Source organism: Rhinopithecus bieti, unplaced genomic scaffold (assembly GCF_001698545.2).
Source record: "Rhinopithecus bieti isolate Rb0 unplaced genomic scaffold, ASM169854v2 scaffold_29388, whole genome shotgun sequence".
Classification (NCBI taxonomy): Eukaryota; Metazoa; Chordata; class Mammalia; order Primates; family Cercopithecidae; genus Rhinopithecus; species Rhinopithecus bieti.
Window position 1 is genome coordinate 1191381 of NW_016813389.1, and position 14591 is coordinate 1205971.

Genomic DNA, 14591 nt, shown 5'->3' on the forward strand with positions numbered 1-14591 from the left:
AAAAAAAAAAAAAAAAAAAAAAGAAAAGAATTGTCACATAATATCTGCCAGTGCCCACACGGTGTTGACCATGTGGAGGAAGAATTCTAAGCACTTTATGTATAACTCATTAATTCTTACAACAACCCTGTGAAATAGCAACTGTTTATTTCCATTTTACATATGAGGAAACTGAGGCACAGAGGTATCCGGTGTCTTCACTGGGTTCACGCCAGGTGAATGCGGGTAGTCAGACTCTGACCTGCTGCCCCGCACCACCCAAGCTAGTCACTGGGCAGCACTGATGTGGATCAGTTACCCAGAGCTCTTCAAATCCCCATTGCGGGGCCCAGTCTAGCAGTGCTGCTGCAGCAGGCCTGTGATGGAGCCCAGGAGCAGTGCTCGATGCTCCATGGGTGGCTGATACGCAGCCTCTGATAAAAGTGAAGGTTGGAACCAGAAGAACCTAGGAGATAACCTGCTGGGACTTGTGTCAGCTTTCAGACAGGCCGACTGAGGCTGGAGAGGCTGAGGCCCTGCCCAGGGTTTTACAAGTTGTCAGGAGTTGATGGCACCAAAACCCACCTTCCTAATCAGTGATTTTTGTTTTTTATTTTTTATTTTTTTTGAGACAGCATCTTGCTCTGTTGCCCAGGCTGGAGTGCAGTGGCAAGATCTCGGCTCACTGCAAGCTCTGCCTCCTGGGTTCATGCCGTTCTCCTGCCTCAACCTCCAGAGTAGCTGAGACTACAGGTGCCCACCACCATACCTGGCTGATTTTTTGTATTTTTCATAGAGAATGGGTTTCACCGTGTTAGCCAGGATGGTCTCGATCGGATCTTGTGATCCACCTGCCTCGGCCTCCCAAAGTGCTGGGATTATAGGCGTGAGCCACCGCGCCTGGGCCCCTAATCAGTGATTTTTTTCCCTTTCCTGAGCCAAAAGATGGCTGTTTGTTGGGGGAAATGAAGCTACATTATTGAAATTGAGACCAGTTACACTCTTCAGTGGTTATTTTGTGGCCTCCTTGTGCTCCCAGTGGCCAAAAGGGTGAGACTGTCTTTTTACTTTTTGCTACCTTCCCTTTCCCTGCTCTCCTGTGCAGGTACCTTGAGGTTATGCGGAAACTCCAGAAAACATACAGGATGGAGCCAGCCGGCAGCCAGGGAGTGTGGGGTCTGGATGACTTCCAGTTTCTGCCCTTCATCTGGGGCAGTTCACAGCTGATAGGTACTGGAGCGGGAGGCGCCTATCCCTCCACCCCCAACCAAGGCTGCGTTCTGTGGCCCTCCCCTGCCCCTCCTGCGCTCCCTCCTTCCCTTCTTCCTGCCCAGGGCAGACAGTGACAGCTTGGAAAGCAGGGCATTAGACCAGCTATTGAGGGAGGCTGTTTGCTGTCGACCTTCTGCTGTGAAAGCCCGTGTGGTGGGCTGGGGGAGGCGGAGGCCAAGCGCCGCCAAGATAATGGGAAGTGACATGGGCTGGAGCAAGGGCGCATGCCTGGCACATAATGGACTGGTGTGAAATGCGCCCCAGCTCCTGGCAGCAGCTGTGGGGTTTTATGTTGAAAACGAGGGACCCTTTTGATTTGGTGACCAGCGTCATCCACTGTTATTATCAAGCTGTGTGCAAAGCGGCCTGTTAGGGAGCAGCCGCCAAGTGCTGGGCGGTGGGCCTGCTTCCTGTGGGGCTCAGAGAGGTCTGCTCTGGTGCCTCCCCCACTCTTGAAGCTGGTTTTCAGGATGGGGGTGGGTGATCATCTCTATTTTGATGAATAGTGAACTGCCTACAGAATGATATTCATAAATGACCATTAGTTGTGGCCTTAGGTGCATTGCCTCCCTAAATCTTCTCAGTGAACCTGCGAATGGTCTGCCACCATGAAGCCAGCTCTGTTGACTGGCACCTGCGCCAGGCACCATACTGCGTGCTGTAGGCGTGGTAATTATTGTCATGGACTCTAGGAGGAGGTGCTGTTCTTGTCCCCACTGTCCAGGTGAGGAAACTGAACCTTGGCAGGATGAAGTCATGCGTCCAATGCCATGCAGCTAGAGCTTAGCACATTAGAATACACAAACCCAGAGCCATTTATTGCTCCTTCATGGTGAGGTGTTGAGGGCACCATGGGCAGGACTGAGGCCCTTGCGTGGGTGTGACTGCTGGGCCGGGTTGCCCAGGTAGTGGTGGGGCCTGGTTCTGAACCCTGGGGCCCATTCCTCTTCCCAGACCACCCATACCTGGAGCCCAGACACTTTGTGGATGAGAAGGCCGTGAATGAGAACCACAAGGACTACATGTTCCTGGAATGTATCCTGTTTATCACCGAGGTGAGGAGGAGGGGTGAGAGAGAAGCCCATGGCTGCCTCCAGGCTTAGATGAACTGAGGATGGTGGCTTTACAGTGAATCAGAAGAGACAGAGCTGCTGCCCAAAATGGCAGGGCCGGCCGGAGTGGGTTATTGAAAAGGAAGCACCACTGGGCCTCTCCTGAGTCAGCCGCTGCTGACTGTCAGGGCCTCCACCCAGTTCTCCTTCAGTTTCTCCTAAACATCACAGGAGTCTCGAGATGAGGGTCTAAGACTTGGTCACTAACTGGCCTTGGTGACTGCTGCAGCAGGTCTGAAAGGGTCAGGGTGGGGGAGATTTGTGGGGGAGGGTCAGCATCTTTCAGTGGAGCCCCACAAGGGTCTGTAGAACCATGTGCTTGTGGATGTGTAAAATGAAACCACCAGAGGAGATGGAGCAAACTTCTGGCACAGACAGCTTTTCTGTCGAAGGGACACGTCTCTGTCAGTGCCTGAGGACGTGGGCCCGAGCAAAGTGCCAGTGTGGGAGTATGCAGGCCTGGCCTGTTGTGGCAGTCACTGGACAGCCAGCCCCATGGCTGGGCTCTGGAACTGAAAGTTCTTGTCTCACCAAGGCAGGATTCCTTATAGTGGGCCCTGGACCACTTGTGCAAGGTCTCCTAGGGTGTTTGTTAAAATGCACATTCCTGGGCACCCCATCCCAACTTACTGCATCAGAATCTTAGGGGACGAGAGCCAGGAACCCGCATCTAAACACACTTGCCAGGTGACTGCACAGGAAAGCTGGGGACCCTCTGCTCTCTGGACCTCTCTTCAGGGAGATGTTAGGACTTTTCATCCTCCCTGCCATCCCCATGCCCCAATTTCCAAAGGATGCCCTAGCTCTGCTATCTGGAGAGGGTTTGAGAGTTCTATCCCTCTTCAGTTCCTTTCCTTACACCAGCACGGATGTCTGCTGCCTCAGTGAGGTCCTTAGCAGGCCTGTGGACGCTGGCTATGGGGGCTGCTGTCCGTCCGGGCTGTGTATTCCGAGCCCCCGAAGAGGTGGAGAAAGCTGGGTTATAACCAGCAGCCTTGGCTCCGAGCTCTTCCTGGTCAACATTCGTCTCAGGCTTCTGCCAAACTCCAGGGGCCAGAGGGGAATGACACATTTTTTCCAAGTCAGCAAATGGAGCCGGGCCTGATGGCTGGGCGGCCACCGCTTCATTCCCGGAGATCTGCTGCCCTCAGCAGTGTGGCAGGCCCAAGGTCGGGAGGACTTGGGGGCAGCCTGGCTCACTGCCTTGAAAGCCAGTCACGCGCTGCTCTCTGTGGAGTGGAATGTGGGGTCTGTGGAGCCCTGGGGGACCTCAGGATAAGCTGGAGGAGCAGGGTGGGAAGAAGGGTGCAGATTCCACACTTGAGCTCTTGCGTGTGGCTGAAAGGCTGAGCCGTTTGGGCTCCCCCTGGCGGCTGGCCAGGCCTCTGGATCCCTGTCTATATTCTAACTAGGAGGCAGGCCAGGCCTGGCCTCCAGGATTTTGGGAATTGATTCCATGGTAAAATTTTGTGTCTTTAGTTGGTTGGCTGATGATGGTATAAAAACCCCAAAAGCTTTTCCAAAGTTTGGGACCCAGTTCCTCCACTAGAGGAAATCTCAAAGTAGCCACTAGGTGGCAGGAGAGGCACATTGAACTTGGAGAGGGTTTGGTTACATTTATTTGAGGCCTCAGAAGGAACAGGGAGGGGAGGGCGTGCCTAGAGTTTTTGGCTGTTCCGCACCTTCTCCACAGGGCCGGGTTTTCACTTTGGGTCTAGGCTCTTGGGCATGGTGTTCAACAGTGGGCGCTAGGAGGAGTGTGCCCAGGAGCTGAGGTGGCTGCAGCAAGGGCCCATCTTGCCACGTGGCCGTTGGTTACAGCACACGTTGTGTTGGTTCTCCAGAGCGCCCACCCTCTTCCACCTCGGAGCAGTGAGCAGCGTTTTGCAGCCCCTAGTTGGTGAGTGGCCTGGCCTAGCTCACTCGGGACCTGGAGGCTTGCACAGAGTTCTGTACACCTTGGTTGGGAAGGAGGCAGTGTTTCCTCTGGAGATCCTGGATTCACCATGGTGCTCTTTTAACTGGGAGATTAAATAAAACACCTACAACTTGGGAATGGAATCAGGCAGCCCTTTCTGGGTCTCATGCCAAGACCACACTGATACCCTTGGGCATCCAAGGTGAGGGACCCCACCTTGCAGGGCCTCTGCAGCCTCTGGAAATGCAGCCCTGGCGCCTTTAAGAGCCCAGGGCAGGCAGGAAAAGAATTTCAGTTTCAATCTGGCTTCTAAATTTGGAGTTTTGGGAAGGGAGGGATCAGATTTCAGCTGGAAGGGAAGGAGCTGACAGGAAGGCGCTGTGCAGAGCCTCCCCACCCCCGCCCATCCCCCCAGTTACTGACAGAGGAGCCATTTACAAAAGGCCGATTCTCTGGGGAGTGGAGAGGCAGGAACGCAGTCTGTGAGTAATTTCCTGCTCAATATGGCTGCTCTGACTCACACGATTCCCCTGGGGTCACTGCGGGCTGCAGCTCGCTCGGTCGCTCTTTCGTTCTGGTTCTTTCTCTTCTCCCTTTGTGGCTAGAATGAGCCAATTTTTTTTTTTGTCTTCCAGTCCCGATTCCTTTTTCCCCCCATCGTCTGTTTTTCTTTGCCAGAGTTACAGGGTCTCCTTCTGAAGGACTTAGGGAGACCCTGGGCACTGAAGGCCTGGGGGCAGCCTGCAGCCCCTCCAAATAAACTACCTCTTTGGCCTTTCTGTGGGTTTGGGGGCCCAGGGCCACCAGAGCTCCAGGACATGGGCCCAGCCCTGGCTCTGCCAGAGGCCGTTTGAGGATCTGTTCTTTGGCCCTGGTGGGCGACGCTGGCCAGGAGGCAGGGGCTCTGTCTTCCAGTGCCCATCTGCCTGCCTTTGCCTCGGAGCCCTTGCTGGGCAGGCCCCTGGCAGACAAAGCCAACAGGGTGCCCCCTGTTGCTTGCTCAGAGGGCCCTGTCCAGAGAGTGAAACTGGTTACACAGCTCCATGCTCCCTAAGCTTTCCCGGGCCTGGAAGTATGCACGGGGCTGGAGCCTGCAGACTGGGGAAGGGGTGGGGTAGGGCGGGGAGGGGGAGGGGAGGGGCTAGGGGTGGAGTGTAGTTGAGCTGGGCAGTTGAAACAAAGCTCCCTGAGGTGAGAGGCCCCTGTAGGCTGGGGGTGCCTGGCTGCCCTCCTGGAGGAGAGATCCTTGGATGATTCTGGGTGAAGCAAGTGGCCCAAGACAAGGCCCCCAGGGACCAGGGTGGGCTTTGTCTCTGTGGAGTGCCTCCGGCTCTTGCTTGGCTGTGGTGGAGCCTGGGAGAGGAGGGAGGGAGGGAGGACTCCGTTGTCCTTGCTCCTGAACATGGGTGTTTGGATGGGCTTTTTGGGAACCTGGGCCAGGGGAGGGAGATGAGGGGGTAAAATGACAGTTTTTTTTGACTTAAATCTTAGAAGTTTTGTCACAGTTGCCCTTACTAGAGAAGTAAGAGGCCTGCCAGGAGTGGGTCACCAGGTGGCAGCCCATGGCTCAAGAGTGGGGGCTCCTAAGGGCCCTCGTGGTGAACTGATGCCCCATTTTGGAGAGCGTTTCTGGCTTATTTTTTCACCTTCAGATAACCCAGCCTCCCCTGACACCTGCATGTTTCTGGAACCTTCCAAGTCTCTGTTTGTTTGCCAGACTCAGCCTCTTTGCACAGTCTTCCTTCTGCAGCATGGGTCTGGGGTACAGAGCCCTGTTCCCCTGTAAATGCTGCCTATGAGCTGGGGGGATATGTTGAGGGGAATTATGAACTGCTTGGTTAATAAATACAAATGTGCTGGACTCGTGGTGTCAGGGGGATATGTTCAGGCACACAGGCGTCCCTCTGTGGTTTCTGACGTCATGGGAATTTCATGCTGGCTGCAGAATCTTTCTCTTCCTTCCTGGAGGGTCAGACTCTTTGGCAAGAGGGAGGACCAGGAATGGATCCGTCCTTGTGCCTGCCTCTTTCAACTGTTGTGGCGGCCACCCCTTCCCCACCTCCTGGCCAGGCCAGGCTGACTGCTCCTTCAGGCACCCCTGCCTCCCATCCGCCCTCTCTTCCCTCACTCTGCCTGCCATGCAGAGGGCTGTCGGATACCTGGGTTTGGTCATACCCACCTTGGTCCTCTTGCAAATTGACCCTTTCCTCATCTCTTTTAGCTCTGCTGGTGGCAGGTGCAGACCACGTGTCCTGTGGGGGGGGGGCCTGGGGGAGAAGGGGTGGGCCTGGAGGGGTGGGGTCGAGCTGCTGCTGCTGTTTATCTGAGCCCAAGTGAACCCCTGTGCTGGAGAGGTGCTCTGAGGCTCCTGGGGAGTCAGTGGGAACGACACCAGAAGCTCAGGTGGAGATCTTATCTTCCTGAGGCTGCAGGATTTGGTGGGCGACAGGAATCAGGCCCCCCTTTTTTTGGCTGTGGGAGAAAGAGGGGTGGCTGTGGGTGGGTGGGCATGGAATGTTTATGTTTTTCTAGCAGGCCTTGAGGGCCAAGGGGGAACCCTGTCTTTGGCACTTGTATGTGCCTGTTTGTGTGTTTGCACCCCAGGCAGATGTTGTAGCTTAGTTCCCAAGTGTCTGCATGTGTGTTGCGTGCGTGCGTGTGTGTGTGTGTGTGTGTATGTATGCATGCATGGGTGTGACTTTGCTGCAGGGGAGGAGGGATGAGCTCCCAGCCAGCCCCTGCCTCTTCATCTTGTGGCATCTCTTTTTCAGATGAAGACTGGCCCATTTGCAGAGCACTCCAACCAGCTGTGGAACATCAGCGCTGTCCCTTCCTGGTCCAAAGTGAACCAGGGTCTCATCCGCATGTATAAGGCCGAGGTGAGTGGGGGCTGGCCAGGGTGCCCGTCCCTGCTGCCGCACTTAGTCCTGGGCTGGGGACAAAGCAAAAGATGTGGGGCCTGGGGCTCCTGCTTCCTCCTACCCCACTGTTTTGCTCTGAATCTTAGGCCAGCCCCTCTGACACTTGGGGCCTTGGAATCTCCCGTCTGGGGCATGGGCAGTCAGAGAAGCACCAGCCACCCCAGCCCTGAAAAGCTGCAGCCCAGCTCTGTCCTGATGAGTTTGGAGGCTGAGGCAAGGACCTGCTGCGTGGGGAGTTGGGGTGATGGGGGCCTCTGTTCTCCCTTGTCAAGTGGCCGAAGGCTCCTCGAGGCTTGGGCAGCCTGAGTCTGGCTCTCCCATGGTATACCTGGGAAGGGTCTTACCCTTTGGAGGCATCTCTAAAGTGCTGCCTTCAAATGTTACTGTGTATGATCGCTGAGTGGTGGGAGGTCTGATGGTAGGCCAGGAATTGGCATTTTTATGGACCCCTTCAGGGATTTTGATGCAAATGGTTTTCCCTGCTCTCAAATCAGATGTGGAGGAGAGGAGAGCCGAGGTTTCCTGGAGCTCCCCCTGCTGGCAGGCAGCCGAGGGTGTCTCCTGCCCTCTTGGCAGTGTTCTCGCAGCCAAGGAGGTGGCCTTTTCCCTCTTGCAAGTGGGGAGGAGACATTTTATTTCTTTTTTTTTTTTTTTTTTTGAGACAGAGTCTCGCTCTGCCGCCCAGGCTGGAGTGCAGTGGCCGGATCTCAGCTCACTGCAAGCTCCGCCTCCCGGGTTCACGCCATTCTCCTGCCTCAGCCTCCCGAGTAGCTGGGACTACAGGCGCCCGCCAGGTCGCCCGGCTAGTTTTTTGTATTTTAGTAGAGACGGGGTTTCACCGTGTTAGCCAGGATGGTCTCGATCTCCTGACCTCGTGATCCGCCCGTCTCGGCCTCCCAAAGTGCTGGGATTACAGGCTTGAGCCACCGCGCCCAGCTGAGACATTTTATTTCTACCCTGTCCCTTCTGCTAGCTCCTCCCACTTCCTGGGAAGACTAATTCTAGAACTGTTTGACCTTGGCCAGGGAAGGGCTGGATGTGAAGTTCCACACCTGGAGTGATGGGTCCCTAAAGTCCCTTCTTTCTGTCCTCAGGCTGGTCCTGGTGACTAGTTCATGGCCTCAGACAGTGTCCTGTGGGCACCATCTCTTGACTTCTGGCCGGCCTTCTCTTCTGGGAAGGGTTGCTCCAGGTCTTCATTGGACCCAGGGCTTCCTGGATCCCATCGGCAGAGGCGGGACAATGGGGAAGGTTGCCAGAGGCCAGTGGGGTGGGGGAGCACAGATACTTCCAGTTGGCTTGGCTCCCTACACTCAGTCCTGAAGGGGTTAACGAGGCTTGAACTGAGCAGGCCGGGCCCTCTCTCCTTTCCGCCCCCTCCCCCTTTGGTCCCCTTCCTCTGGACCTCACATCCTGTGTTTAGGTTCCAACCCACATACCTCTCTAATCTGAGAGGCCTGAGAGCCTGTTGGTTGGAGCTGCCTAGGCTCCTTCCGGCCGCAGCTGGCCACCCCCGGCTCTCCACTCCTCTGCCATGGGTCACTGCCCTCTGGTGTCCTGGTGTTCCTGACACCCCCCCCCCGCCAGTCCCACAGTGGGGACTGCTGGGGAAGTCTCACTCTGCTGTGCTCCCCGCTCCACCGCTCAGGGTGTCTGAGCATGTGAGAGGTGCACAGCGCCCTCCAGCCTCCTCTCAACCCCCACCCTTGTGTGCCAAAGAGAGGACTCTGGCTGCCTTCCCTGCTTGGTACCTGAAGTACTCTACAAGTCTCTTAATTCAAGTGACTCTAAACTTCTCTTGACTCAGGCTCTAAGGCCCAAAGGATAGGGTTAGAGACCCTGTCCCCTTCTCTTACCTGCCCTTCCAGAGACAAAAGAACTCCGGGCTGACAGAGGATGAGGGAGGAGCATATTTGGTTTGAAAATGGTGTGGCAGGAACACAGGGATGGTCCGCTTTGCACAGGCTGTCGGGGTCTCCGTGGGGGCTGAGCACAGGGTGGCGAACACAAGGAGGACACTGAAAATGACCATCTCAGGACGAGGGGCTCTCTAGTAACCACAAAGTGGCCTTCCTGTGGCAGGCGGTGTGTGGGGAAGGGGACAGGCTCCTGTGTAGGGTGATGCTGGAACTCACTGACTTTAAGATGACCAAGTCAGGCCGGGCACGGTGGCTCACGCCCGTAATCCCAGCACTTCGGGAGGCCGAGGCGGGCAGATCACGAGGTCAGGAGATCAAGACCATCCTGGCTAACACAGTGAAACCCCATCTCTACTAAAAATATGAAAAATTAGCCGAGCGTGGTGGCGGGTGCTTGTAGTCCCAGCTACTCAGGAGGCTGAGGCAGGAGAATGGCGTGAACCTGGGAGGTGGAGCTTGCAGTGAGCTGAGATGGTGCCACTGCACTCCAGCCTGGGTGACAGAGCGAGACTGTCTCAAAAAAAAAAAAAAAAAAAGATCAAGTCTTCACCTGTAATCCCAGCACTTTGGGAGGCTGAGGCGGGTGAATCACTTGAGGCCAGGAGTTCGAGACCAACCTGGGCAACATGGTGAAACGCCATCTCTACTAAAAATATGAAAATTAGCTGGGTGTGGTGGCTCATGCCTATGGTCCCAGCTACTTGGGAGGCTGAGACGGGAGAATCACTTGAACCTGGGAGGCAGAGGTTGCAGTGAGTCGAGATCATACCACTGCACTCCAGCCTGGGCAACAGAGTGAGACTCCGTCTCAAAGAAAAAAAAAAAGATCACTGGCTGGGTGCGGTGGCTCACGCCTATAATCCGAGCACTTTGGGAGGCCAAGGCAGGTAGATCACCTGAGGTCAGGAGTTCGTGACCAGCCTGGCCAACATGATGAAACACTGTCTCTACTAAAAATACAGAAGTTAGCCTGGCATCATGATGCGCACCTGTAATTCCAGCTACTCAGGAGGCTGAGGCAGGAGAATCACTTGAATTTGGGAGATGGAGGTTGCAGAGAGCCGAGATCGTGCCACTGCACTCCAGCCTGGGCAACAGAGCGAGACTCCATCTTTGAGAAAAAAAAAAAGAAAAGATCACCAAGTCTTTGCAGTGTTCAGGACTCATTGGCAACTTACTAGCAAGTAGCTCTTAGTCCTTAGTCCCGAAGGGCCCATGGGCTGGCATTTTGCCTGCACAGAGGTCCAAGGAGAGGGCTTGCTTTCTCTGGCCAATTCTTAGACCCTAGGGAGGCCCTCCAAGGCCTGCCAGTCTTGCAGTCCAGGGGTAGGTAGGAAGGCTGGGTCTTCAGTCAGAACTGGTTGATTGAGGGAAGTCAGCCTCCTGGGCTGCCACAGAAGTCTGACCAGTCTGGCAGTGGGTGGCCTCAGGATTTGGGTCTAACTGTCCCAGCTTTTCTGACCGAAGAACCAAGTGCTCTCAGGGGCCTTGTGTGGTTGTGGGGGCCTGTCTTTCTTGTGGGTCACGGCTGTGCAGTTGCTGCCTTCAGAAGGACCTTGTCAGGACCCAGGGAGTCCCTTCCCCAGCTTGAAGCACCTCTGGCTGGAAGGTCAGAGGGGACAGGCTGAAGCTGCTGCTCCGCCCAGGTACATGGGAGGGCCTTGCTGGGAGAAAGGCGGGGCTGGAGGCTCCTCCTGCCCTGGAGCCTTAGGCTTCCTTGGCCCAGCTCCTGGCCTCTCCTGTGGCTCTTAGGGGGCTGACTCTGGGGTCCTGTGGGCAGAATGGAAAGAACCCCTGCCTCCACCCCTTCTTGCCTTGCAGCTTCTCCTGTGGGAGCTAGAGGGAGATTGACCTTTGACCCCTTCAGGAATTCCAGGGCCCTGGGGGGTGGGAGAGCTCTTATGACCACTTCCCGGATGACATAAGCACCATGGCAGCTGCCTTGGCCTCTGGCCTGGATCTGCGGCTGCTCCCCCTCCCGCTCAGGGACCACCTCCCGCTCCCTGCTCCCCACATTCTGTGCCTCAGACCCAGGATCCTCGCTGTGGCCAGGGCTCTGCTCCCCACTCCACCATGAACTTGGTTTCCATCCTTCTTTCCCTCCCCTCTTGGCGCCTCTTTGACCCACTCGTCACCCCCATGCCTCTTCCTCCTATGTTCTACAGCTGCTTTTTGAGGAGAGGGAACCTGGGCCAGTCATAGCACCCCTTTGTCTCTCTAAGTTAGTTGGAGGTTGAGACCACAGCCACAGAGTGAGACTCTTACTCTCTCTGAGGCCGTAAGTCTTGTTCCACCCCAGCCAGGAGGTGCTTAACATACTCTGATTGTTTCTGTGGCCAAAGGTGTGGGAGGAGGCCCTGGTCAGTCTTGGCAGATCCAACCCTCACATGCCCACAGCGGCTCCTGTGAGAGCTAGTGTCCAGGTGTGGCGGGCATGGGGGTGCTGTTGTGGGAGCTGCGGCTGGAAGCTGGGGTCGACTGCCTGTGGACCAGCCTAGCTTCTGTGATAGGCTCTGTCGCTTGCTCTCCAGCTCTGCTTCTCTGCTAGGAGCCTGGCTGGGCTGGGCTTAGGGAGTTGGGCCTCCCTCTGCTCAGCCATTCCCCTGTTCAGCACTCTTTTTCCCCCTGCCCCCCACACAGGCTGCTGGGAATTGCCCAGGAGTGGGGGGAACTCAATGTCAGCTGCTTCTTATTGTCTCACTCTGAAGTGCCAAGATGCCTTTTTCAGTCCAGAGAACTGAAAACTGGAGAAAACAGGCTCCGGGGCCCGGCCTCAGCCTCTTAGGTTTATGTTCAGATGTCCCCATGTCTCTTCTCTAGAACCGGGACCTGGGCTGGGGGCGTCCCCAGTGATCAGGAGGGTTCTTTTCACCTCAGGTTCCCAACTTCCCTCTCTCGGCCAAGTGATGTCACTTGGCTGCCTCTTCTCGGTTTCTACCTTGTAGGTTTGGGCTGCCTTTTCTCTCTCTCTCTTGTGGGTCTCGTTGTGGAGTGGGTATTTTGGGATAGAAGGAGTGAGGAACTGGGGAGGAAAGCCTGGGGGCTCCCCTGGCAGGGCCACTTCCTGGGCCTGGGATGGACACCTGGGAGCTGCTGCGGTTGTTGGGGTCCTGGCAGGGGTGTGGTGTGGCCCTCACCACTCTGCTCACCTGCTCCTTCCTCACAGTGCCTGGAGAAGTTCCCTGTGATCCAGCACTTCAAGTTCGGGAGCCTGCTGCCCATCCATCCTGTCACATCGGGCTAGGAGGGGCTGAGCCGAAGAGCCACCCAGGCCACAGTTGCTGTGCCTGCCTTCCCCACCCCAGCAGTGGCCCCTCCCCATCCCCTCCCTCTGTTCATCCGGTTTGATGAGAGGCTGTTTACTGGGGTGGGGTGGTGAGACAGGCTTGAGGGGGCTCGGAGCATAAGGCTTCAGGGCCCAAGTTGGGAGAAGTGACCAAAGTGTAGCTGGTCTCCTGAGCTCCCCTGTGCTGGACTGGCCAGAAGAGAGGGTTTGGGGCCCGGTCACTCCGCCACCGTCTCCTGTTCCTGGCCTCTTCTCCCTTCTCTCCTGTCCAGTCTGGTTTTGAGAGCAGGGGCTGTTCTGCAGCACTGCAGGGAGGGGAGGGGAGATACCCTGCTGCTTCCATTGCTTTTCCTTTCCCGGAGTCAATGCCTTTCTAAGGGTTGGAGCTGCTCCTTGCAGGGGCAGGTCAGTTTCCCAGGCCATGCTGGGGTGGCTATCTATGCTAGGGCTGGAAGCTGAGGCTGGCTGCCAGCCATGGGCTGGGGTGGGGTGGGGTGGTGGAGAGGCCTTAGCTGTCCTGGCTGGTGCCCCTCCCAGGCTCCTTTTCACCCTGCCCCCTGGGCCTGAGACCGCCTGTGTCCAAGCCTCCTCCTGGCTCTTCTGTTCTCTAGCCCTTGACTTTGCTGGGTTTCCTGGCTATAGCCACATCTCTCCCGCTCCCCAAGGGTAGCATAGCCAATGGAAGCTGCCCTTTGGGTAGGCGCTGGGCTCCTGGGAGAGCCCAGCTGATAGGGTGAGGCACGTCTTTCCAGAACCTTCCCTGGCAGGGAGGGGGGTGGCAGAAACTCAGGAAGGGGCTCGGGGCCCATTGTATCTGGAGAGCCTGGATTCCTTTTGGCAGTCTTAGGCCCGGCCGCTTCTGCTACCTTTGCGCTGCTGCGAGTTTCACCCTGGGACCGTGGGCCCTGCTTCTCTGTTCCCCTGGGTGGTGGGTGGGCCCAGAAGGTGGCGGTCCCACGCCTTGTCCTCCCACCTCCCTGAACTGTCCATTGCCTTTATAGGGTGAGGTAAGTGACTGCCTCCCAAGCCCCGGCTTTGGCTCTGAGGATGGGCCCAGAGGGGGCTGGGCAGGCCCATTGAGGGCCACCAATTGAGGTTTCTCCTAGGGCTGTTTCTGGGCCTGCCTCTTTCAGGCTCGTCCCCTAGGCCTGCCCTTCTCCACTGCCCCCTCCTGTGTCTGGGTCCACACACCCTTCGGGAAGGGGGAGCACTGAGAAGCACAACACAGGGGCTTGGCCTGGAATCCGGTGATGGTCTGGGCAGAGGCTGGGTCAGGAGTCCCAAAGGTCAGTGACAGTTTCTCAGAAGAGGCCCAGTGTCCACCTCTCTCCCAGGGCCAGACACCCCTTCCTGGCTCCCCCATCCCCCTTTGGGCTCCCAACCCCTTGCACCCTCATTGCTGTTCGGATTAAAGCCTCTGTTTTGCACCTGTCACCTGTGTGAGGTATGTCTTTTCATGTCACATGTTTAGCCCATGTCTGCATGACTGACCTCCATCAGGTCCCCTTCCCTCAGGCCACTGTGTCTGAGACTTGAGCTGTTTCAGTTTGGGTTGAACCTTTCCTGGGTTTAAATCCCAGCTGTCTGCAGCCCCAGCTGTAAGATTGTAAGTTACAGGCCGGGCGCGGTGGCTCAAGCCTGTAATCCCAGCACTTTGGGAGGCCGAGACGGGCGGATCACGAGGTCAGGAGATCGAGACCATCCTGGCTAACACGGTGAAACCCCGTCTCTACTAAAACTACAAAAACTAGCCGGGCGACGTGGCGGCGCCTGTAGTCCCAGCTACCCGGGAGGCTGAGACAGGAGAATGGCGTGAACCCGGGAGGCGGAGCTTGCAGTGAGCTGAGATCCGGCCACAGCGCTCCAGCCTGGGCGACAGAGCGAGACTCCGTCTCAAAAAAAAAAAAAAAAAAAAAAAAGATTGTAAGTTACTGAAGACTCTGAGCCCCAGCTTCCTCATTCACAAAATGAGGACAGTCACAGGGTGACTGCCAGGAGTGGACAGCAGATGTGAAGTCCTCAGGTTAGGGCCTGGCACATAGCATATCCTGGGTGTTTGCTGCAGCTGTGCTTGGTGAAGGGCCTGTCTGGACTCCCGGCTTAGCCCCAACCTGGCCAGGGAGCCTTTGGATGGGCTTTGACAGTAGAACATGCACCTGTGGTTTATGAGGGGGTAGCCCTCTA

General features: G+C 56.5%; 1 protein-coding gene across 2 annotated transcripts in view; it reads left to right on the plus strand.

Annotated features, from left to right (window-relative positions):
- Positions 1 to 13841, plus strand: part of PTPA (protein phosphatase 2 phosphatase activator) — a 49864-nt gene extending 36023 nt beyond the window's left edge. For both annotated transcript variants that reach the window (XM_017848303.1, XM_017848304.1), the window contains 4 exons: positions 1085 to 1209; positions 2206 to 2306; positions 7053 to 7160; positions 12288 to 13841. In XM_017848303.1, the coding sequence (XP_017703792.1) occupies positions 1085 to 1209; positions 2206 to 2306; positions 7053 to 7160; positions 12288 to 12365 (412 nt within the window). In that variant the 3' untranslated portion in view covers positions 12366 to 13841. The remainder of the gene's footprint in view (positions 1 to 1084; positions 1210 to 2205; positions 2307 to 7052; positions 7161 to 12287) is intronic.
- Positions 13842 to 14591: the final 750 nt, after the last annotated feature.